Source organism: Callithrix jacchus, chromosome 2, assembly GCF_049354715.1.
Source record: "Callithrix jacchus isolate 240 chromosome 2, calJac240_pri, whole genome shotgun sequence".
NCBI classification, from domain to species: Eukaryota; Metazoa; Chordata; class Mammalia; order Primates; family Cebidae; genus Callithrix; species Callithrix jacchus.
The window spans coordinates 67,343,012-67,365,255 of NC_133503.1; the positions used below are offsets into that span (position 1 = coordinate 67,343,012).

The following is a 22,244-nucleotide window of genomic DNA, read 5'->3' on the forward strand; positions in this document are numbered from 1 at the left end:
ACCATGAACATGGAATGTTTCTCCATCTGTTTGTGTCCTCTATGATTTCGTTGAGCAGTGGTTTGTAGTTCTCCATGAAGAGGTCTCTTACGTTCCTTGTGAGTTGTATTCCAAGGTATTTTATTCTTTTTGTAGCAATTGTGAATGGCAGTTCGTTCTTGATTTGGCTTTCTTTAAGTCTGTTATTGGTGTAGACAAATGCTTGTGATTTTTGCACATTGATTTTATATCCTGAGACTTTGCTGAAGTTGTTTATCAGTTTCAGGAGTTTTTGGGCTGAGGCGATGGGGTCTTCTAGGTATACTATCATGTCGTCTGCAAATAGAGACAATTTGGCTTCCACCTTTCCTATTTGAATACCCTTTATTTCTTTTTCTTGCCTGATTGCTCTGGCTAGAACTTCCAGTACTATATTGAATAGGAGTGGTGAAAGAGGGCATCCTTGTCTAGTGCCAGATTTCAAAGGGCATGCTTCCAGTTTTTGCCCATTCAGTATGATATTGGCTGTTGGTTTGTCATAAATAGCTTTTATTACGTTGAGATACGTTCCATCGATACCGAATTTATTGAGGGTTTTTAGCATAAAGGGCTATTGAATTTTGTCAAATGCCTTCTCTGCATCAATTGAGATAATCATGTGGTTTTTGTTTTTGGTTCTGTTTATGTGTTGAATTACGTTGATAGACTTGTGTATGTTGAACCAGCCTTGCATCCCTGGGATGAATCCTACTTGATCATGGTGAATAAGTTTTTTGATTTGCTGTAGCAATCGGCTTGCCAATATTTTATTGAAGATTTTTGCATCTATGTTCATCATGGATATTGGCCTGAAGTTTTCTTTTCTCGTTGGGTCTCTGCCGGGTTTTGGTATCAGAATGATGTTGGTCTCATAAAATGATTTGGGAAGGATTCCCTCTTTTTGGATTGTTTGAAATAGTTTTAGAAGGTATGGTACCAGCTCCTCCTTGTGTGTCTGGTAGAATTCGGCTGTGAACCCGTCTGGACCTGGGCTTTTTTTGTGTGCTAGGCTCTTAATTGCTGCCTCAACTTCAGACCTTGTTATTGGTCTATTCATAGTTTCAGCTTCCTCCTGGTTTAGGCTTGGGAGGACACAGGAGTCCAGGAATTTATCCATTTCTTCCAGGTTTACTAGTTTATGCGCATAGAGTTGTTTGAATTTCTGTGGAATCTGTGGTGATTTCCCCTTTATCATTTTTTATTGCATCTATTTGGTTGTTCTCTCTTTTATTTTTAATCAATCTGGCTAGTGGTCTGTCTATTTTGTTGATCTTTTCAAAAAAACCAGCTCTTGGATTTATTGATTTTTTGAAGGGTTTTTCGTGTCTCAATCTCCTTCAGCTCAGCTCTGATCTTAGTTATTTCTTGTCTTCTGCTGGGTTTTGAGTTTTTTTGATCTTGCTCCTCTAGCTCTTTCAGTTTTGACGATAGGGTGTCAATTTTGGATCTCTCCATTCTCCTCATATGGGCACTTATTGCTATATACTTTCCTCTAGAGACTGCTTTAAATGTGTCCCAGAGATCCTGGCATGTTGTGTCTTCGTTCTCATTGGTTTCGAAGAACTTCTTTATTTCTGCCTTCATTTCATTGTTTACCCAGTCAACATTCAAGAGCCAGTTGTTCAGTTTCCATGAAGCTGTCCAGTTCTGGGTCGGTTTCTGAATTCTGAGTTCTAACTTGATTGCACTATGGTCTGAGAGGCTGTTTGTTATGATTTCAGTTGTTTTGCATTTGCTGAGCAGTGCTTTACTTCCAATTATGTGGTCAATTTTAGAGTAGGTGTGATGTGGTGCTGAGAAGAATGTGTATTCTGTGGATTTGGGGTGGAGAGTTCTGTAAATGTCTATCAGGTTTGCTTGCTCCAGGTCTGAGTTCAAGCCCTGCATATCCTTGTTGATTTTCTGTCTGGTTGATCTGTCTAGTATTGACAGTGGAGTGTTAAAGTCTCCCACTATTATTGTGTGGGAGTCTAAGTCCTTTTGTAAGTCATTAAGAACATGCCTTATGTATCTGGGTGCTCCTGCATTGGGTCCATATATGTTTAGGATCGTTAGCTCTTCTTGTTGTATCGATCCTTTTACCATTATGTAATGGCCATCTTTGTCTCTTTTGATCTTTGTTGCTTTAAAGTCTATTTTATCAGAGATCAGAATTGCAACTCCTGCTTTTTTTTGCTTTCCATTAGCTTGGTAAATCTTCCCCCATCCCTTTATTTTGAGCCTTTGTGTATCCTTGCATGTGAGATGGGTTTCCTGGATACAGCACACTGATGGGTTTTGGATTTTTATCCTATTTGCCAGTCTGTGTCTTTTGATTGGTGCATTTAGTCCATTTACATTTAGGGTTAATATTGTTATGTGTGAATTTGATACTGCCATTTTGATGCTAAGTGGCTGTTTTGCCTCTTAGTTGTTGTAGATTCTTCATTATGTTGATGCTCTTTAGCATTCAGTGTGATTTTGGAATGGCTGGTACTGGTTGATGCTTTTATGTGTAGTGCCTCTTTTAGGAGCTCTTGTAAAGCAGGCCTGGTGGTGACAAAATCTCTGAGTACTTGCTTGTTCGCAAAGGATTTTATTTTTCCTTCACTTCTGAAGCTCAGTTTGGCTGGATATGAAATTCTGGGTTGAAAGTTCTTTTCTTTAAGAATGTTGAATATTGGCCCCCACTCTCTTCTGGCTTGTAGTGTTTCTGCCGAGAGATCTGCAGTCAGTCTGATGGGCTTCCCTTTGTGGGTGACCCGACCTTTCTCTCTGGCTGCCCTTAGTATTCTCTCCTTTATTTGAACCCTGTTGAATCTGACGATTATGTGCCTTGGGGTTGCTCTTCTTGCGGAATATCTTTGTGGTGTTCTCTGTATTTCCTGCATTTGAGTGTTGGCCTGTCTTGCTAGGTGGGGGAAATTTTCCTGGATGATGTCCTGAAGAGTATTTTCCAGCTTGGATTCATTCTCTTCGTCCCCTTCTCGTAAACCTATCAAACGTAGGTTAGGTCTTTTCACATAGTTCCACATTTCTTGGAGACTTTGTTCATTCCTTTTTGCGCTTTTTTCTCTAATCTTGGTTTCTTGTTTTATTTCATTGAGTTGGTCTTCGACTTCAGATATTCTTTCTTCTGCTTGGTCAATTCAGCTATTGAAACTTGTGTTTGCTTCGCGAAGTTCTCGTATTGTGTTTTACAGCTCCTTTAATTCATTCATATTCCTCCTTAAGTTATCCATTCTTGTTATCATTTCCTCGAATCTTTTTTCATACCTTTTTTCAAGGTTCTTGTTTCTTTGCATTGATTTAGTACATGATCTTTTAGCACACAAAAGATTCTCATTATCCATTTTCTGAAGTCTAATTCCGTCATTTCGTCACAGTCATTCTCTGTCCAGCTTTTTTACCTCGCTGGTGAGGAGTTTTGGTCCTTTCTAGGAGGCGAGGTGTTCTGGTTTCGGGTGTTTTCCTCTTTTTGTGCTGGTTTCTTCCCATCTTTGTGGATTTGTCCGCTGGTCGTCTGCATAGTTGCTGACTTTTCGATTGGGTCTCTGAGTGGACACCCAGAATGTTGATGATGAAGTATTTCTGTTGCTTGGTTTTCCTTCTACCAGTCTAGCCCCTTCACTGTACGAGTGCTGAGGTCTGCTCCAGACCCTGCTTGTCTGGGGTGCACCTCTAGCAGCTGTGGCACAGCGAGGGATGCTACCAGTTTCTTTTTCTGCTATCTTTGTCCCAGGATGATGCCTGCCTATTGTCAGTCTTTTGGATGTAGAGGGGTCAGGGAGCTGCTTGAGGAGACAGTTTGTGCTTTATAGGAGCTTAATTGCTGAGCTGTGAGCTCTGTTGTTCATTCAGGGCTGTTAGGCTGCTATGTTTGATTCTGCTGCAACAGAGCTCATTAAAAAAACCCTTTTTTTTTTTCTCAAATGCTCTGTGTTGAGGGGTTTGGGCTTTATTTTTGGATGTCCATTGAGGTCCTGCCCAGCTAGGACGCAGACTAGCCACTGTTTCCCTGCCGAGGCTCCGCCCTCCTGTTGTGAGGCTCGACCTGGCTCTGCTGTTCTGCTGTGTTCTCCGCCATGCCCTGCGGCGGAGTCTCTCTGTTGTCGTGGGTTGCCTCGACAACGGCAGGCTGTGCCAGCAATGGGCGTGTATCTCAGTTGGGACGGGTTGCCTCGGTAATGGTGGATGCCCCTCCCCCTCAGAGCATCTCGGGCAGTCTGCACGGGGCTTGTTTGTTCGTCCCACTGGGCCACCCCTAACACTCTGTCCCTGCAATCCCCTGGGCTGGCCCACTGTCCAAGTCTAGCTCAGTCTCAAGTCTAGCCCTCTCACATCTCTGGTTGCCAGTTCAATGGGGCACCCGGACAAGCACGCCCTGTGGGGAGCGCTGGGTAAGGCCAGCCGCCACCACCCTGGCTGCCAGCTTCGCCAGGCGGAGGTTCTGCCTGGCGTCCCGCGTCTCCACTTCACTTGGGAATTTCCCCGTTCCATGGGCAACAAAGATCAGTCTGGAAATGCAGCTCAGACTCACCTCTCCACGGACACAACGAGAGCTCCAATCCTGGGTTGTTCTCACAGCGCCATCTTGAGTCCTCCCCCCGGAATTTCTATTTCTAAATCCTTGAGAAATCACCACACTGTCTTCCACAATGGTTGAACTAATTTACACTCCCACCAACTGTGTAAGAGTTCCTATTTCTCTGTATCCTCTCCAGCATCTGTTGTCTCCAGATTTTTTAATGATTGCCATTCTAACTGGCATAAGATGATATCTCAATGTGGTTTTGATTTGCATTTCTCTAATGACCAGTGATGAGGATTTTTTCATATGTTTGTTGGTCTCTATATGTCTTCTTTTGAAAAGTGTCTGTTCATATTCTTTGCCCACTTTTGAATGGGGTTGTTTTTTTCTTGTATATCTGTTTCAGTTCTTTGCAGATTCTGGATATTAGCCCTTTATCAAATGGGTAGATTGCAAAAATCTTTTCCCATTCTGTTGGTTGCCTATTCACTCTAATGATGGTTTCTTTTGCTGTACAGAAGCTCTGGAGTTTAATTAGATCCCATTTGTCTATCTTGGCTTTTATTGCCATTGCTTTTGATGTTTTAGTCATGAAGTCCTTGCCTATGCCTATGTTCTGGATGGTTTTGCTTACATTTTCTTCTAGTGTTTTTACGGTGTTATGTTTATGTTTAAATCTTTGATCCATCTGGAGTTAATTTTAGTGCAAGGTGACAGGTAGGTGTCCAGTTTCTGTTTTCTGTACTTGGCTAGCCAGTTTTCCCAACACCATTTATTAAACATGGAGTCCTTTCCCCATTGCTTGTTTTTGCCGGGTTTGTCAAAGATCAGATGGTTGCAGATGTGTGGTGTTTCTTCTGGGATCTCTGTTCTGTTCCATTGGTCTATGTCTCTGTTTTGGTACCAGTACCATGTTGTTTTGATTACTGCAGCCTTGTACCATTTTGAAGTCTGGCAGTGTGACGCCTCCGGCTTTGTTCTTTTTGCTTAGGATTGTTCTGGCTATGAGGGGTCTTCTGTAATTCCATATGAAGTTTAAAGTGTTTTTTCCAGTTCTATGAAGAAGGTCATTGGTAGCTTGATGGGGATAGTGTTGAATCTATAGATTACTCTGGGCAGTATGATCATTTTCACGATATTCATTCTTCCTAACCATGAGCAGGGAATGTTTCTCCATCTGTTTGTGTCCTCTCTTATTTCATTGAGCAGTGGTTTGTAGTTATCCTTGAAGAGGTCATTTACATCCTTTCCAGGAAAGAAAGCACCAGGAAACTTTCCAGGAAAGAAACGTTCCATGAAAGAAACTTTCCAGGAAAGAAACATGGATTCTAGAGGATGTGGTGCTTGAAGTATAGATCAATATTTGGGATGAAAACAGCATTAAATCTGATGCTATCAGTCCTCATTTTATACATATGAGAAAAATCAATCTCAGCAAAGTTAAATGATCTGCCTAAGGTAACAGGTAAGAAGTGATGGTGCTGGAATCCACACCTGAGCCTCCCCGACTCTAAATCCTGCATGGTTCTCCAGCTCCTTTGTTCTTCTTGCCTGCCTCATTCCCCTCTATCTTCTCATAGCCCAGATGGCAGAGAGGAGAGGCTGTGAGACAGGAAGGAGATGGCCATGGCAGGGCTCCCAGGGTCACACAGTGCACTTTGTTATCTAGCAAATAAAGCAGAGGTAATATATTTGCATATTTAAAAAATAATGAACGTTCCAATGATCAATGATTTTGACTCTAAGGTGACACGCTTAGCTCTTATGCTTAGAATTACCCCTTGGGATACTAACAGATGCCACGTACAAAAATCCTTAAGTCAGCACTTAAGGATTATTGTAGGTTAATCATGAGTAATTTAGATGATGATAATTTCCTAAACTCCACTTGTTTTAAAGGAATCTATTTCCATGTTAATAAGTACTTTCCAAGAAGATATAATAATTGCGAGGATTAAAGATCCTTGGTGCAGACTGGGTGGGGGAGATTCGGGCAGCAAGAAGGGCTCCTTCAAAGCACTGTCCCTTGATCCCCAACACCACTCTTGCTAGGTGGCTCATCTCTTCCCTTGCACAATACACACGTTAGCCACTAGGTGGCGGATTTGTAAAGCCAAAGACCCAACTGCAGACAAACGGAAGCACAAAATCTCCCTGGTTTCTGGTGGCTTTAAAGTTAGCAGGCAAAAGAGAGTTTTCCCTTTGAAAGCATTTTCCCGTATTACAGCTAGTAATTCATACTTCAATAAAAGTCTGGCATTTTCACCGTGCGCTTTTCCGCCTGTCCACCCATCCACCCATCCATCCACCTGCCCATCCATCCACCCATCCATCCACCTGCCCATCCATCCACCCACCCACCCACCTATCCATCCATCCATCTATTCATCTATCCATCCACCCGTCCACCCATCCATCCATCCTCCCTTCCATCCATCCACCCTTCCATCTGTCCATCAGTCCACCCATCCATCCATTCATCCATCCATCCATCCACCCAACCATCCATTCATCCATCCATCCACCCACCCATCCATCCATCCACCCATCCATCCGTCCACCTATCCACCCATCCATCCACCTGCCCATCCATCTACCCACCCACCCACTCATCCATCCATTCATCCATCCATCCATCCACCCATCCATCCGTCCTCCCTTCCATCCATCCACCCTTCCATCTGTCCATCCGTCCACCCGTCCATCCATCCATCATCTATCCATCCACCAACCCACCCATCCATCCACCCATCCATCCATCCACCCACCCACCCATCCATCTATCCAGCCACCCATCCACTCATCCACCCATCTATCCATCCATTAATCCATCCATCCATCCATCCATTCATCCACCCACCCATCCACCCATCTACCCATCTATCCATTCATCCATCCATCCATCCATTTTTTCCATCCATTTATCCACCAAATATTTGCTCATCCACTAGGTACTGAGCACTGTGAAAGGCATGAGGGATACAGCAGTGAACTGACAGACCCAAACTTCTCTTTCATGAAAGAGCTTACATCCTAATAGGGGGAGAAGGACATTAAACTGTAATCAGACGCCTAAACAGATAATTGAAACCTGGGATACCTGTTGTGAAAGAAGACATCAAGGCCTTTGATGTCACATTCAAGAAGATGTTTCTGGTGAATCTATTAACTAGGTGAGGTAAGATGGGGAGTGGGAGGGGTCTAAACTGAGGATATACAAAGGCCCCAAAGATGAAAGGAGCCTGACGAGCTCAAAGTGGGCCTGCAGGAGGGAAGAGAGCAATGGGAGAGGAGGTTAGGAATCCAGGCAGAGAATGGAGTGGACTTTGATTTTACGTGCAGTGGAAAACCTGGGGGTCTCCATCATCTGAACCAGCCCCTGCTGCAGCCTCATCCCCTGCGTGAATCCCACACTGCAGCCTCGTTGAACTTTCTGTGAGGTTGTCCGTGGCTCAGGCCTTTGCAGCCAGCTCCAGGGGGCGCCACCGCCGGCGCCGCGAGACTGCCGTTGTCGCGAGACCCCCGCCGCCATTAGTCCGCCGACGCTGTCACCAGAACCCCGCCGCCGCCGCCATAACCGCCATGGGCAACGTGCCCGCCAAGGACACCGAGCAGAAGGTCGTGAAAGAGTTCATAGCCGGAGCCAAAGAAGATTTCCTCCGTAGATGGGAACGCCCGGTTCAGAACACCGCCCGCTTGGATCAGTTTAAACTGCTCAAGACGCTGGGCATCGGCTCCTTCGGGCGGGTGGTCCTGGTGAGTCACCGGGAGAGCGGCAGCCACTATGCCATGAAGATCCTCAACAAGGAGAAGGTGGTGAGACTGAAACAGGTCCAGCACGTCCTGAACGAGAAGCGCATCCTGCAGGCGATCGACTTTCCGTTCCTCGTCAAGCTCCATTTCTCCTTCAGGGACAACTCCAACCTGTACCTGGTGATGGAGTACGTGCCGGGTGGGGACATGTTCTCCCACCTACAGCGCGTCGGAAGGTTCACAGAGCCCCATGCCTGTTTCTATGCCGCCCAGATCGTCCTGGCCTTCCAGTACTTGCACTCGCTCGACCTCATCCACCGCGACCTGAAGCCCGAGAACATCGTCATCGACCAGCAGGGCTACCTGCGGGTGACCGACTTCGGTTTCGCCAAGCGCGTGAGGGGCCGCACTTGGACCCTGTGCGGGACCCCAGAGTACCTGGCCCCCGAGATCATCCTGAACAAAGGCTACAGCAAGGCCGTGGACTGGTGGACCCTGGGGGTGCTCATCTATGAGATGGCCGTGGGCTTCCCGCCCTTCTACGCCGACCAGCGGAATTCCGTCTTCCAAAACATCCTCTCCGGGAAGGTGCGGTTCCCCTCCCATGTCAGCTCTGACCTCAAGAACCTGCTGCGGAACCTGCTGCAGGTGGACCTCTCCAAGCGCTTCGGGAACCTCCGGAACGGGGTCGGCGACATCAAGAACCACAAGTGGTTCGCCACAACCAATTGGATCGCCATCTATGAGAAACAGGTGGAAGCTCCCTTCATCCCGAAGTTCGCAGGCCCTGGGGATGCCAGTAACTTTGACAACTACGAGGAGGAAGAGATCCGGATCTCCATCAACGAGAAGTATGCCAACGAGTTTTCTCAGTTTTAGGGGTGTGCTTGTGCCCCTGTGGGTTTTCTTTTCTTTCTTATTTTTTTCTCTTGGGTGGGTGGGTGGGTGGCAGGGTTGGACTGAACAGCCAGAGGGCACCAAAGTTCCTTACATCTAGTTTCACCCCCCACCCCACCCTCTAGGGTTGCGGTAGCAGGAAGCCCAGATATTTAGAGGGACAGAAACACCAGCTGCTCCCTCACCCCCTATGCCTTCCTGGGCCCTCTGTGCTTCTCCCTTCCTCCTCCCGCAGAGTGCCCCTTGCCCCAGCCCACTTCTACCTGTTTTAGTTTCTCAGCTCTATTCAGGCCAGGTCTTGCTGGTGTATCCAGGAACAGGGTGTGGAAAGAGGGATTCACGCTTAGGGAAGGAGAGAGGTTTAGTGCCATGTTCAGTGCGCTGCTTGCTAAAATTAAAAATAAAAAAAAATAAAAACAATTAAAAACAGTAAAGTAAAACAAAAAATAATATTGGTATGTAGTTTTCTTACGTTTTATTGGTTGTTCTGCCCTTTTCTGGTTTGTGTATCAGGATAATGAGGGCCTCTTAAATGAGTCTAGAAGTATTCCCTTCTCACTAATTTTCATAAGTGGTTTGAGGAGAATTGGCATGGATCCTTCCTTAAATGTAGTAGAATTCAGTACTAAAGCCATCAGGCACTAACCTTGCCACCAATAGAAGACATTTTATTACTGATTCATATCCTTACTTGTTATTGGTCTATTCAGGTTTTCTACTTCTTCTTTATCCATTTAGAAGAATTATACAAGTTCAGGAATGTTTCCATTTTTCCTAGGTCACCCAGTTTCTTGGCATATAATGAGTCATATCATCCATAAAGACAGATAATTTGACTTCTTTTTTTTTTTCCTATTTATTTCTTTCTCTTTCCTGAATATTCTGGCTGAAACTCTCAGTACCATGCTGAATAGCAGTGATTGTATTTAATTCTTTACCTCCCGTACTATGATGCCTGACATGTTACAGGTGCCCAATAAATATTTTTGAATAAAAAACCATATGTTTTGGGATTGCAGTTTTGACCATAATTGTATGTGGTGCATATTGTCTCATGATGCAGAAACTTCCCTGCCTTTCTAAAATATCCTGTATTCAGAGGGTATTTTAGTCAATCCAGGTTACTATAATATAAATACTAGAGACTGGGTGAATTACACAACATGCATTTATTTCTTGCAGTTCTAGAGGCTGAGAAGTCAAAAATCAAGATGACATGTGATTTGGTTTTTGGTGAGGGCATTCTTTCTGGTTTGCAGATGGAGAGATCTTTGCTTTATCCTCATGTGGTGAAGAGAGAGATTATCTCTCTCTTGTCTTTTTAAAGTAAGGGCACTAATTCCGTGCATGAGGGCTTCATCCTCCTGATGTAATCACCTCCCAAAGGCCTAACCTCAAAATACTATCCACTGGGGATTAGCACTTCAGCACGGAAATTTGAGAAGGACACGACATTCAGTTTGCAGCCAAGGGATCACAGATGGAGTCAGAGATAAAAAAGATGAATGTCCCCAGTCCCATTCATCCACCCATCCATCCATCCATCCATCCATTCATCCATTCATCCATCCATCCATCCACCCACCCACCCATCCATCTATTCATCCACCCATCCACCCATCTATTCATCCATTAATCCATTCATCCATCCATCTATCCACCCATCCATCCACTCACCCACCCATCCACCCATCTACCCATCCAACCATCCATCTATCCATCCACTTATCCACCAAATATTTGCACATCCACTAGGTACTGAGCACTGTGCAAGGCATGAGGGACACAGCAGTGAACTGACAGACCCAAACTTCTCTTTCATGAAAGAGCTTACATCCTAATAGGGGGAGAAGGACATTAAACTGTAATCAGACACCTAAACAGATAATTGAAACCTGGGATACCCATTGTGAAAGAAGACATCAAGGCCTTTGATGTCACATTCAAGAAGATGTTTCTGGTGAATCTATTAACTAGGTGAGGTAAGATGGGGAGTGGGAGGGGTCTAAACTGAGGATATACAAAGGCCCCAAAGATGAAAGGAGCCTGACGAGCTCAAAGTGGGCCTGCAGGAGGGGAGTGAGCAGTGAGAGAGGAGGTTAGGAACCCAGGCAGGGAATGGAGTGGAGTTTGATTTTATGTGCAGTGGAAAACCTGGGGGTCTCCATCATCTGAACCAGCCCCTGCTGCAGCCTCATCCCCTGCATGAATCCCACACTGCAGCCGCGATGAACTTTCTGTGAGGTCCTCTGTGGCTCAGGCCTTTGCAGGTTACATGCTAGTTTCCTTCCTTGCATCTTCTTTACTCCTTGTTTCTGATACATAGGCTTTAACTTAACCTCCAACTCATAGATCCAATGCAAAGCCACTCTTCAACCTGGTGGTGGGGAGATCAGACTCACTAAAACACCACACTGGCCAAGGATTGGCTCAACTAGTGAGTCCTCACTTGGGACAGCAGTGAGCTGGGGATAGGGAAGGGAGGGGATAGAGCTGGTGTTAAGGTTGAATTCTGAGTCAGGAGAGGAGATTACTAAGCACCGACTTGGAATGTGCCCTAGGAATTGTTTGTTTTCTATATATCAACAGGAGTTGGGCACGTGTCTGGGGTATTTATTTAATGAATAAACCAAAGACAAATGACTAAATGAACAGGAATGAATGCAACACATGAAATTAGAAGCACATCAAACAGCACTCTTCAAATGTAGAGCATACTTCCTTGACCACTTCAAGATAACCTTTGGAGGTATCTTTCCCAGACAAGTCTTTATGCAGGTGGCAGAGTGTAGGTTTTCGCTGGCTTTGGAGCCAGAATGCATCACAATGTAGCCTCTGATGTGCTGTGGGTGACAGCCTCTCTCTCTCTCCCAGCCTTGCTTTTCTTGTTCATAAGTTAAGGGTAGTTACAAGTTCCAATGCACAAGGCCATTGTGAGGCTAAAATGGCATAGTAGATGAGAAAGAGTTTGGGAAATCTCTTCAAATTCAAATTGAGAGATTTGAATCTCTCACCACAAAAAAGTATGTGAGATAATGCATATGTTAAATGGACTGATTCAGTCATTGTATGCAGCCATCAAATCCTGTTGTACACAGTAAATATATAAATTAGCATTTGTCAATTAAAAACAAGTCCAAAAAGCTACCAAGGATTCAGGAAAATGAGAGAAAACCTTCAAACCAGACCCATGTTACACATTCATTAGCAGCTCTGAATCTACAGATTACATAATAGAAATATTGCAACTTCTGGACTGCCTGATTTGAGACATAGAAATTGTCAGAGGGGAGTCGATTCAAGATGGCCGACCACTAACAGCTCAGGATTGTAGCTCCCAGTGAAAGCTCAGAGAACGAGACGACGCCACATCTTTAGACGAATTTTCGTCACTCACCGATTAGCCGATTCCCAGTGGAGGAGCCCCACGGGTTGCCAGCGTGACTCTTGTGGCCGCCGCAGAGGTTTTGCCAGCGTCTCGGCGCAGCAGCTCTTCACGCAGAGCCAACGGGACTGCTTCCCCTACTGACCAGAGTTTGGAGCTCCGGGAAGTCAGAGCCGCTTGTTGCGGACTCAAGAGGGAAGCCAGACCAGAGATTCCCGGGCAGAAGAGCACCATTAGTCTTACCGCTGCTATTTAGGCTGCCACAGTGGGTGGCTCGGATCCCAGCACTGGGAATCAGTAAGTCAGACGTCGACTCAGAAAACTAATTAGAAAGGCGGTTCATCTATAATGAAGGGAAAAAAACAGCCTAAGAAGGCCGAGTATACTCAAAATCAGAACCCATCAGCAACGGAACAAGCCCTGATGGAAAAGGACTCATCAGCAACCGAACAAGCCCTGATGGAAAAGGACTCATCAGTAACAGAACAAGCCCTGATGGAAAAGGACTGTGTTCCATTATCTGAAGTAGGCTTTAAAAGGTGGATGATAAGAAACTTCTGGGAGTTAAAGGAACTTGTTCTAACCCAATGTAAAGAAACTAAGAACTTGGAAAAAAGGTTCGATGAAATGTTGAAAAGAATAGACAATATAGAGAGGAATACAAATGAACTTATGGAGTTGAAAAATACAACACGAGAACTGAGTGAAATATGTACAAGCTTAAACAGCCGAATGGATCAAGCAGAAGAAAGGGTATTAGAGGTCGAAGACCAACTTAATGAAACAAAACGACAAGACAAGAATAGAGAAAAAAGGATAAAAAGGAATGAGCAAAGTCTCCAAGCAATATGGGACTATGTGAAAAGACCTAATATACGCTTGATTGGTGTACCTGAATGTGACGGAGAGAATGAAGTCAAGCTGGAAAATACTCTCCAGGACATTATCCAGGAAAATTTTCCTAATTTAGCAAAGCAGGACACTATTCAACCCCAGGCAATACAGAGAACACCACAAAGATATTCCTCAAGAAGACCAACCCCAAGGCACATAATCGTTAGATTCACCAAGATCGAAACGAAGGAGAAAATATTAAGGGCAGCCAGAGAGAAAGATCAAGTTACCCATAAAGGTAAGCCTATTAGGCTTACAGCAGATCTCTCAATGGAAACCCTACAAGCTAGAAGAGAGTGGGGGCCAATATTCAATATACTTAAAGAACAAAACTTTCAGCCCAGAAATTCATATCCTGCCAATTTAAGCTTTACATTTGAAGGAAAAATAAAATCTTTTAGGAACAAGCAAGTATTCAGAGATTTTATTACCACCAGGCCTGCTTTACAAGAACTTCTAAAAGAAGCATTATACACAGAAAGGAACAACCAGTATGATCCTTTCTAAAAATACACCAAAAAGTAAAGAGCATTAACATAAAGAAGAATTTTTATCAACAAAAGGACAAAATAGCCAGTTAATATCAAATGGCAGTAACCCTAAAGTTAAATCAACCAAATCTCCCAATCAAAAGATACAGACAAAATCCAACGGTATATCCAAAGATATACATAGACTCAAAATAAAGGGTTGGAAAAAAAAAAAAAACGTACCAACCAAATGGAGAGCAAAAATAAATAAATAAAAAGCACGAGTTGCAATTTTCACATTTGACAAAATAGATTTCAAAGCTATAAGGATACAAGGGTAAAAGGATTAATGTAACAATAAGAGATCTTAACACCCAGATACATAAGACACATAGTGAGATTTAGATTCAACGAGACAACAAATTGATAACGATATCCAGGATTTGAACTCAGAGCCAGAACAAATAAACACAATAGAGGTCTCCATTTTAAACACATAAAATATGCATTAACCACTTTAAACACTCAAAATATTGATCGGCCATTATTGAAACCCATTTTAGGAATGAAGTAATATTCCTTTTTCCCTCTTTTTCTTTTTTTCCCCTTCTTTTTCTCTTTTTCCCTAAAAAAAAAAAAAAAAAAAAAAAAAAAAGAAATTGTCAGAGGGAAGTTAGTCATCTCTCCAGCGCACAAATGGTGTCAACCTTGAAGTACATCAAAGGAGAAAGAAATTGTGACGGGGCGTTTATGTTTTAGCCTCCTCCTAAAAATGCTTCCCAGCCCTCACCTAACTGGTGAACAAGTGAATGTATCACAGCCAGAGCTGTCATTTGCCAAGCACATCTTAATTTGGAGAGATGAGCACACAGTGAACTTTTTGGCAGCTCCAAAAAGTTTAAGCGGTGGTTTTCTCCAGAGCTTTCATTTGTGTGTGGGTACCCCGGGTAGTTGTGTGAATTTCTGATGCTTTTATGATACAGAGGCAGAGATGCCTTGATGGAAACGCTGTTGCTAATGCCCTTTCCACCCCAGCTGTGCCCTTTTAGGAAGCTGCAACCCCCAGTGGATCTTCATCCCCAAAGAACCGATTGCCCTTGAAAACCCTCTTGTCGGCTCCACAATCCACGAAGTCCCAACCAATCAGTAATGGGTCCCTTTGATAGACAATCTTCTATTTAAAGCAACTATTATGCATCTATTATGTGCCACGCCCTGTACTAAGCCCAGAAAGTACATTAATTTTACTCACTCCTCAAACAACACCGTGGATTAAGTACAATTGTTATCTCAGAGATAGCAGGGCTACGAATTTATTTGTTAACAGCTGGTCCGTAGTGAGTCTACGATGCAAACCCAACCCCCTGATCGCCAAGCCAGAACTCTTGATTGCAAGACTGGGTTGCTCTGAACATATATCTTGAAAATGTTTTGTTTTGATAGATTGGGAACATTGTCTTAGAAGTGCCATTAGCACTAATCGATTAAAACTGATTACAAGTTATAAAGACATCAGGGACACTGCATTTGTGTTCTTTGGAAAATGATACATTGCTAAAAGATGTCCTACTGTCCTCCTTCCCTCCCTTTCCCTTTTTCCTTCCGTCCCTCCCTCCCTTTCTGCCTCCTTCCTTCTTTCCGTATCTTTGTTTCTTTCTTCTTTCATTCTCCTCCTAGTTCTTTCTCATTCTCATTGATGAAACGACTACGCATAAACAATGGAAAGTGATGGTTCATTTCACTGAGCAGAGGTGGGTTGATGCCCCTCAGGAAGGTATGCAAAACAGGCCTGGCTCACCCCACTGCAAACCTCCTGTGATGAGGGTTCTGTGTTTGCCCTGCACCAAACAGCCTTGGCAGCTTGGGCTCCCTGACCCAGAAATGAGTGATTAAATTAAGAGTGTCCTCATTTGTTAACATTAAAAGGCTGCCTTGCATTCATCTGGAAGCCTGTGATTAGCAGCTGCACATCCATACACTACAGCCTCCATAAGCAATAATTAGAGAGAGAATAACTGGCCAGGTTATTCATGTTCCACCTGGTCCTGACATCTCCAAAGTTTGTGTTTGTAGCCCAGTTGCTTTGTTTTAGAGCAAGAACCTGAGAGGGCTGGGGTCCAGCTGGCTCCCAGGCTATCTCATTTTTCTGTGCCCTTGAGTGATTTTCAAGTTGAAATGGAAAAGGAAGAAGGCCTTACACAAAGCAATGAGCAGCCGGCATGGCTGAGGCCATTACACAGTCAGTGACCCTGTTATTTGGAATTTTCACTTAAAAAAAAACCTAACAGTTTCCCATCTCTGCTACCTTTTTCCCTGCAGAACTGAAGGCTGATCTGTTTGGTGGCAAGTGGAGATCAGCTGGTAGATGGGAAGAAAATTATTGTTTATTAATATAGCTGTCAAAATATTGCTAAAAATAGTGTAATTACTTCTCCTCAGTGTTGTTTCAGCACTTTTGGTAGTGAGCTTTTGGTAATTAACACCTGAGACGGGATGAAATGGCATTCCTGCACCATATGTGTCTCTGGGCTTAAGCCGAGGGAGCTGCTTCTGAATGTGGCTGGCTTCCATTTGCTGATGAAGCACTCAATGTATTCATAGGAAGGAAAATCTCCTAAATTCACCCCCACTGTGAAACTGTGTCATCACACAGTTTGTCCCTACCAGCTACGTGCAGAGCACTGGGCTATCCCTGGGAAGACAATTGTCTCAGCCCGGCAAGTCTGATGGGGACAACAGCAGTGTTGAGTCCTAGAGGCTCAACACTAAGGGGCCCTTCTAAGGGCTTTACGTATATTAACTTGCTAATATATGAAATACCAAGTAACTAAAACCCAAAAGGCTAGGCACCTTGGTCACCTAGATAGTCAGTGACAAAGCTGGAATCCCACCTCAGTCCATCTGTATGGGCTCCAGAGTCCACGTTCTTCAGCATGATGGTATTCAGGCAAACATAAGACATTCTACATTCTTTTTTTTTTTTTTTTTTTTTAAATTTTTTATTGGATTATAGGTTTTGGGGTACATGAGCAGAGCATGCAAGACAGTTGCGTAGGTACACACATGGCAGTGTGCTTTGCTTTTCTTCTCCCCTTCACCCACATTTGGCATTTCTCCCCAGGCTATCCCTCCCCACCTCCCCCTCCCACTGGCCCTCCCCTTTTCCCCCCAATAGACCCCAGTGTTTAGTACTCCCCTTTCTGTGTCCATGTGTTCTCATTTTTCATCACCCACCTATGAGTGAGAATATACGGTGTTTCATTTTCTGTTCTTGTGTCAGTTTGCTGAGGATGATGTTTCCCAGATTCATCCATGTCCCTACAAACGACACGAACTCATCATTTCTGATTGCTGCATAATATTCCATGGTGTATATGTGCCACATTTTTCCAATCCAGTCTATTATCAATGGGCATTTGGGTTGATTCCAGGTCTTTGCTATTGTAAACAGTGCTGCAATGAACATTCGTGTACATGTGTCCTTATAGTAGAACGATTTATAGTCTTTTGGATATATACCCAGTAATAGGATTGCTGGGTCAAATGGAATTTCTATTTCTAAGGCCTTGAGGAATCACCACACTGTCTTCCACAATGGTTGAACTAATTTACACTCCCACCAACAGTGTAAAAGTGTTCCTTTTTCTCCACATCCTCTCCAGCATCTGTTGTCTCCATATTTTTTAATGATCGCCATTCTAACTGGCGTGAGATGGTATCTCAATGTGGTTTTGATTTGCATCTCGCTGATGACCAGTGACGATGAGCATTTTTTCATATGATTGTTGGCCTCATATATGTCTTCTTTCGTAAAGTATCTGTTCATATCCTTTGCCCACTTTTGAATGGGCTTGTTTGTTTTTTTCCTGTAAATCTGCTTGAGTTGTTTGTAAATTCTGGATATCAGCCCTTTGTCAGATGGGTAGACTGCGAAAATTTTTTCCCATTCTGTTGGTTGCCGATCCACTCTAGTGACTGTTTCTTTTGCCGTGCAGAAGCTGTGGAGTTTCATTAGGTCCCATTTGTCTATTTTGGCTTTTGTTGCCAATGCTCTTGGTGTTTTGTTCATGAAGTCCTTGCCTACTCCTATGTCCTGGATAGTTTTGCCTAGATTTCCTTCTAGGGTTTTTATTGTGCCAGGTCTTATGTTTAAGTCTTTAATCCATCTGGAGTTAATTTTAGTGTAAGGTGTCAGGAAGGGGTGCAGTTTCTGCTTTCTGCACATGGCTAGCCAGTTTTCCCAACACCATTTGTTAAACATGGAATCCTTGCCCCATTGCTTGTTTTTGTCAGGTTTATCAAAGATTGTATAGTTGTATGTATGTTGTGTTGCCTCCGGTGCCTCTGTTTTGTTCCATTGGTCTATATCTCTGTTTTGGTACCAGTACCATGCTGTTTTGATTACTGTAGCCTTGTAGTATACTTTGAAATCCGGTAGTGTGATGCCCCCCGCTGTGTTCTTTTTGCTTAGAATTGACTTGGCTATGCGGGCTCTCTTTTGGTTCCATATGAAGTTCATGGTGGTTTTTTCCAGTTCTGTGAAGAAAGTCAATGGTAGCTTGATGGGGATAGCGTTGATTCTGTAAATTACTTTGGGCAGTATAGCCATTTTCACGATATTAATTCTTCCTAACCATGAACATGGAATGTTTCTCCATCTGTTTGTGTCCTCTATGATTTCGTTGAGCAGTGGTTTGTAATTCTCCTTGAAGAGGTCCCTTACGTTCCTTGTGAGTTGTATTCCAAGGTATTTTATTCTTTTTGTAGCAATTGCGAATGGCAGTTCGCTCTTGATTTGGCTTTCTTTAAGTCTGTTATTGGTGTAGACGAATGCTTGTGATTTTTGCACATTGATTTTATATCCTGAGACTTTGCTGAAGTTGTTTATCAGTTTCAGGAGTTTTTGGGCTGAGGCGATGGGGTCTTCTAGGTATACTATCATGTCGTCTGCAAATAGAGACAATTTGGCTTCCACCTTTCCTATTTGAATACCCTTTATTTCTTTTTCTTGCCTGATTGCTCTAGCTAGAACTTCCAGTACTATATTGAATAGGAGTGGTGAGAGAGGGCATCCTTGTCTAGTACCAGATTTCAAAGGGAATGCTTCCAGTTTTTGCCCATTCAGTATGATATTGGCTGTTGGTTTGTCATAAATAGCTTTTATTACTTTGAGATACGTTCCATCGATACCGAGTTTATTGAGGGTTTTTAGCATAAAGGGCTGTTGAATTTTGTCAAATGCCTTCTCTGCGTCAATTGAGATAATCATGTGGTTTTTGTTTTTGGTTCTGTTTATGTGGTGAATTACGTTGATAGACTTGCGTATGTTGAACCAACCTTGCATCCCTGGGATGAATCCTACTTGATCATGATGAATAAGTTTTTTGATTTGCTGTTGCAATCGGCTTGCCAATATTTTATTGAAGATTTTTCCATCTATGTTCATCATGGATATTGGCCTGAAGTTTTCTTTTCTCGTTGGGTCTCTGCCGGGTTTTGGTATCAGGATGATGTTGGTCTCATAAAATGATTTGGGAAGGATTCCCTCTTTTTGGATTGTTTGAAATAGTTTTAGAAGGAATGGTACCAGCTCCTCCTTGTGTGTCTTGTAGAATTCGGCTGTGAACCCGTCTGGACCTGGGCTTTTTTTGTGAGGTAGGCTCTTAATTGCTGCCTCAACTTCAGACCTTGTTATTGGTCTATTCATAGTTTCAGCTTCCTCCTGGTTTAGGCTTGGGATGACACAGGAGTCCAGGAATTTATCCATTTCTTCCAGGTTTACTAGTTTATGTGCATAGAGTTGTTTGTAATATTCTCTGATGATGGTTTGAATTTCTGTGGAATCTGTGGTGATTTCCCCTTTATCATTTTTTATTGCATCTATTTGGTTGTTCTCTCTTTTATTTTTAATCAATCTGGCTAGTGGTCTGTCTATTTTGTTGATCTTTTCAAAAAACCAGCTCTTGGATTTATTGATTTTTTGAAGGGTTTTTCGTGTCTCAATCTCCTTCAGCTCAGCTCTGATCTTAGTAATTTCTTGTCTTCTGCTGGGTTTTGAGTTTTTTTGATCTTGCTCCTCTAGCTCTTTCAGTTTTGACGATAGGGTGTCAATTTTGGATCTCTCCATTCTCCTCATATGGGCACTTATTGCTATATACTTTCCTCTAGAGACTGCTTTAAATGTGTCCCAGAGGTTCTGGCACGTTGTGTCTTCGTTCTCATTGGTTTCGAAGAACTTCTTTATTTCTGCCTTAATTTCGTTGTTTACCCAGTCAACATTCAAGAGCCAGTTGTTCAGTTTCCATGAAGCTGTGCGGTTCTGGGTCGGTTTCTGAATTCTGAGTTCTAACTTGATTGCACTATGGTCTGAGAGGCTGTTTGTTATGATTTCAGTTGTTTTGCATTTGTTGAGCAGTGCTTTACTTCCAATTATGTGGTCAATTTTAGAGTAGGTGTGATGTGGTGCTGAGAAGAATGTGTATTCTGTGGATTTGGGGTGGAGAGTTCTGTATATGTCCACCAGGTTTGCTTGCTCCAGGTCTGAGTTCAAGCCCTGGGTATCCTTGTTAATTTTCTGTCTGGTTGATCTGTCTAGTATTGACAGTGGAGTGTTAAAGTCTCCCACTATTATTGTGTGGGAGTCTAAGTCCTTCTGTAAGTCATTAAGAACTTGCCTTATGTATCTGGGTGCTCCTGTGTTGGGTCCATATATGTTTAGGATCGTTAGCTCTTCTTGTTGTATCGATCCTTTTACCATTATGTAATGGCCTTCTTTGTCTCTTTTGATCTTTGTTGCTTTAAAGTCTATTTTATCAGAGATGAGAATTGCAACTCCTGCTTTTTTTTGCTTTCCATTAGCTTGGTAAATCTTCCTCCATCCCTTTATTTTGAGCCTTTGTGTATCCTTGCATGTGAGATGGGTTTCCTGTATACAGCACACTGATGGGTTTTGGCTTTTTATCCAATTTGCCAGTCTGTGTCTTTTGATTGGTGCATTTAGTCCATTTACATTTAGGGTTAATATTGATATGTGTGAATTTGATACTGCCATTTTGATGCTAAGTGGCTGTTTTGCCTGTTAGTTGTTGTAGATTCTTCATTATGTTGAAGCTCTTTAGCATTCAGTGTGATTTTGAAATGGCTGGTACTGATTGATCCTTTCTATGTGTAGTGCCTCTTTTAGGAGCTCTTGTAAAGCAGGCCTGGTGGTGACAAAATATCTGAGTACTTGCTTGTTCGCAAAGGATTTTATTCTTCCTTCACTTCTGAAGCTCAGTTTGGCTGGATATGAAATTCTGGGTTGAAAGTTCTTTTCTTTAAGAATGTTGAATATTGGCCCCCACTCTCTTCTGGCTTGTAGTGTTTCTGCCGAGAGATCTGCTGTGAGTCTGATGGGCTTCCCTTTGTGGGTGACCCGACCTTTCTCTCTGGCTGCCCTTAGTATTCTCTCCTTTATTTCAACCCTGTTGAATCTGACGATTATGTGCCTTGGGGTTGCTCTTCTTGCGGAATATCTTTGTGGTGTTCTCTGTATTTCCTGCAATTGAGTGTTGGCTTGTCTTGCTAGGTGGGGGAAATTTTCCTGGATGATGTCCTGAAGAGTATTTTCCAGCTGGGATTCATTCTCTTCGTCCCCTTCTGGTACACCTATCAAACGTAGGTTAGGTCTTTTCACATAGTCCCACATTTCTTGGAGACTTTGTTCATTCCTTTTTGTGCTTTTTTCTCTGATCTTGGTTTCTCGTTTTATTTCATTGAGTTGGTCTTCGACTTCAGATATTCTTTCTTCTGCTTGGTCAATTCGGCTATTGAAACTTGCGTTTGCTTCGCGAAGTTCTCGTATTGTGTTTTTCAGCTCCTTTAATTCATTCATATTCCTCTCTAAGGTATCCATTCTTGTTATCATTTCCTCGAATCTTTTTTCAAATCTTTTTTCAAGGTTCTTAGTTTCTTTGCATTGATTTAATACATGATCTTTTAGCTCACAAAAGTTTCTCATTATCCATCTTCTGAAGTCTAATTCCGTCATTTCGTCACAGTCATTCTCCGTCCAGCTTTGTTCCCTTGCTGGTGAGGAGTTTTGGTCCTTTCTAGGAGGCGATGTGTTCCGGTTTCGGGTGTTTTCCTCCTTTTTGCGCTGGTTTCTTCCCATCTTTGTGGATTTGTCCGCTGGTCGTCTGCATAGTTGCTGACTTTTCGTTTGGGTCTCTGAGTGGACACTCAGAATGTTGATGATGAAGTATTTCTGTTGCTTGGTTTTCCTTCTACCAGTCTAGCCCCTTCGCTGTACGACTGTTGAGGTCCGCTCCAGACCCTG

The 22,244-nt window shown here is 43.1% G+C and overlaps 2 protein-coding genes across 5 annotated transcripts in view; both read left to right on the forward strand.

Moving 5' to 3' along the window:
- LOC144581560 (uncharacterized) overlaps positions 1 to 22,244 on the forward strand; it is a 102,938-nt gene that overhangs the window by 15,495 nt on the left and 65,199 nt on the right. The gene's annotated exons all lie outside the window — the stretch shown is intronic.
- On the forward strand, positions 8,082 to 9,215 carry LOC100408115 (cAMP-dependent protein kinase catalytic subunit gamma-like). Its single transcript, XM_078365796.1, has one exon. The coding sequence runs from the start codon at positions 8,111 to 8,113 to the stop codon at positions 9,158 to 9,160; it is 1,050 nt and encodes a 349-aa protein (XP_078221922.1). The 5' UTR covers positions 8,082 to 8,110; the 3' UTR covers positions 9,161 to 9,215.